Source organism: Frankliniella occidentalis, unplaced genomic scaffold (assembly GCF_000697945.3).
Source record: "Frankliniella occidentalis isolate FOCC.00 unplaced genomic scaffold, Focc_3.1 Scaffold153, whole genome shotgun sequence".
Lineage (NCBI taxonomy): Eukaryota > Metazoa > Arthropoda > Insecta > Thysanoptera > Thripidae > Frankliniella > Frankliniella occidentalis.
This window is the reverse complement of record NW_026267280.1, coordinates 292,033-294,820: the sequence shown is the minus strand read 5'-3', so window position 1 is coordinate 294,820 and position 2,788 is coordinate 292,033. Positions and strand designations below refer to the sequence as shown.

The window sequence follows — 2,788 nt, the reverse complement described above, 5'->3', positions numbered from 1 at the left end:
CGCTACTAAAGGCCAGAGCCTCTTTTTTGTGTAAGTCGGAACCCAGTCAAGGTACTTCCACGAATCCTTTTTTTTCCGTGAGTCGAACCCTGGTTCCAGTACCCAGGCTCGCCTTCTGTTGTCGCATGGAATAGCCCATGAAGTGAGTCTGTTTTTTCTCAGATTCATTCGACAAATCACGTGAGCTCGGCGCTCAGCGCCTGCGAGACTCGGGGTAGGCCAATCCGCAGTACACGCATGCACTGCAGGCGGAATGTTGCCTACCTATCAGGCGCTAAGAGCGCTTGCCTCGGATGAACTAGACAGTTTCGAAACGGCGAAGGGCAGACATGCTTTCTGGGTGATCCCTATAATGTAACCGGGATGACAACCACGACGCCGGACTCGGACTGTTGGCCTTACATTGGGGGGGGGGGGCATAGCGCTCGACCGGGACCTTACCAAGGCCACCCCTCCAGGACAGGGGCGCCCTGCCCTGCACGTGTACTGTCCCCACCAACGATCTCTTCCACAAATAAGCTGAATAAAGCCCCCGCCCTGCGAGTGCTGTTGTAGCGACACTGATGGCGATAGCATTGAGTGGCGGGCGCGGCCGGGACACACACGGCACCGCTGTTAGCGCTGTAATTGCGAGCTGACACACCTCGCCGGTCGGCCCGTCCGCACCCTGCACGGCGCACCCTCACGCACACCCCATCACGTCCCCATACGGCAAAGCTAACTGAACTTGCATCCCTACGCATATCTTCATCTGTAAACTAGGGTTATAAAGACCAAATCGTCCCCGCCTGCGCCCCAGCCAGTGCTGGAAGACGCCAGTGGCCAGAGAATCTATGGGGTCATTAGTGCCACCTCGGGTCGGACCTCGGGACATGGGACCCCGCCCCCGCGCGCGCTGGAGATGCCTGTTCTGGAGGACGCCTTGTGACTTCGGTATGTCCAATCCAACGGCTCAACACCGTGAACCTGACCGCTGGACACAACAGCGGGGGCGTGCGGCAATGAGTGGCCACCAGCGCAAGCTCGTAGCGGATCGAACTCCAGCAGCTCCGCGCGCTCCGCTCCTGGCGCAGTCGGCGACCCAGTCCCCACCGCGAGCCCGTCCCGCGCCCGTCTCGCGCCCATGGACGCGACCAGGGTGAGCTCTCCGGGTGAAGTAGAGGTCTACTCGTGTCAGACAACGGCGACGACCGGCTTTGTGTGTTGTGTCCCAGCTGGCGCAGGTGCCACAGTTACTGCAGGTGCCGCAGCCGGCGGCGCCACAGCGAACCAGCCGCGCCTGGCAGGGCGACTCTTACGAGCTGCAATGGCTGGGCGCGCAGCGCGTCAGGTCCTCGCCCAGCTTCCCTCCACCCGCGGCCGTGGCTCCCCTGCCGCAGGCCCCGGAGGAGGCCGCCAAGCCTGTCAAGGCCACCGCCGACCAAGGGGGGCGCGACGTCGCCGAAAACCACGACGATCTTTTCGGCGGCAACGGGATGTACGAGGACTTGAGGCCGCTCGCGCTGGGGCTGGCCGTGTGTGGGCTGCTGCCCGTCGCCTTCAGGCCTGGTGAGTATAGTCGTGGGCTGCACCGAGGGCTGCTGCACACGAGGACTGGTCGCCTTGCCGTTGGCCTCGTCGGCCTCGCTGTCAAACGCTCTGTCCGCAGAGCGCTTCTCCTTCCACCCGGGCCGCTCCACGCTGCTGTACTCGCTGGCCGTGACGCTGGCCATCTGCTGGTCGGGCTGGCGGCTCGTCACGGACCGCTTGGAGCTGCTGGAGACACGGCAGCGCGTCAGCCTCAACACCCGCTTCACCTCGGTGGTGAGCTTCGGCTCCATGACGGGGCTCTGCATGACGCCGCTGCTGTGGTTCGAGGCGCGGCACGTTCGACGGCACCAGCCCGCCGCCGCCGAGCTCATGGTGCGTGCCGCCCTGGTGCCACAACCTCGCTGGGACCACCCCTAAATCGTTTCAATTCACGCATTTTTTCATATGGACCTGTTCAAATTCGGATTTCACTTTGACAACAAAACTGCATTGAACGTTACCTATCCATATACGGAATCGCTATCCGTGCTGACGAACGCCCGACGGCCGGCATACTCACAGGACTCCTTTGGCGCCACCTTCCGTCGGTCGCCGCGGCGCTGGGCGCGCACTCTGTCCTGGAGCGCTGTGGTGCTGCTCGCCGTGTTCGTGCCCGCCTGCGAGGCCATGTGGATCTACCTGCTCGCGGCCGAGGGCGGCCACTGGACGCACATCTTCGCGCACAACCAGGTGCTCGTCGTGCCCATCATAGTGTCGTGCCTCGTGGCCGGCAGCGCCTACTGCGTCAAGCGCTTCGCCGACGCGCTGCGGACCACGATGTCCAAGGTAACCAAGACCTGCAGTGCGTTTGCCGGGCACTCTGGCAGGTACCAGCGGGGGCTGCTGCTGCAGGTCCGCGTGCCCTGTCCACAGGAGCTGAGGCGGCCCTGGCTGGTGGCGTCGCGGGTGGACGCCTACCGCCGGGCCTGGCTGCAGCTGCGGGACCTGACGGAGCGCCTGGTGCGCACGCCGCTCACGGCCATCGCCATGCTGCTGCACATGCTGCTCATGTCCACGCTCGCCGTGTACCAGGCGCTCATCGGGCTGCTCGAGGGCGAGGTCACCCTGGGCGTTATCGCCCCATAGGCGACCAACACTAAACACGGCCCCGCCCGGATGAACAACACCTGCGTAAGGTCGGCTCTGCACAAAGCGGCCCAACCCGACGTTGAGGGTCTTGGCCTCGCCCATAACAGGCGGCGTTGAACCCGTACTTGGT

General features: G+C 63.9%; 1 protein-coding gene across 1 annotated transcript; it reads left to right on the top strand.

The window, feature by feature from the left end:
- Positions 1-929: 929 nt before the first annotated feature.
- LOC127750219 (uncharacterized) lies at positions 930-2,655 on the top strand. Its single transcript, XM_052271214.1, has 5 exons — positions 930-1,138; positions 1,215-1,548; positions 1,649-1,902; positions 2,092-2,355; positions 2,443-2,655. Exons 1-5 carry the CDS (start codon positions 1,124-1,126, stop codon positions 2,653-2,655), a joined length of 1,080 nt encoding a protein of 359 aa, XP_052127174.1. The 5' UTR covers positions 930-1,123.
- The last annotated feature ends 133 nt before the right edge of the window (positions 2,656-2,788 follow it).

What these genes read in the sequence shown, in the direction of transcription:
- LOC127750219 (XM_052271214.1), top strand. An exon ending in GCCCGTCGCCTTCAGGCCTG is followed by an intron (nt 1,549 to 1,648) that starts GTGAGTATAGTC and finishes CTCTGTCCGCAG; the next exon opens with AGCGCTTCTCCTTCCACCCG. An exon ending in TGCGGACCACGATGTCCAAG is followed by an intron (nt 2,356 to 2,442) that starts GTAACCAAGACC and finishes CCCTGTCCACAG; the next exon opens with GAGCTGAGGCGGCCCTGGCT.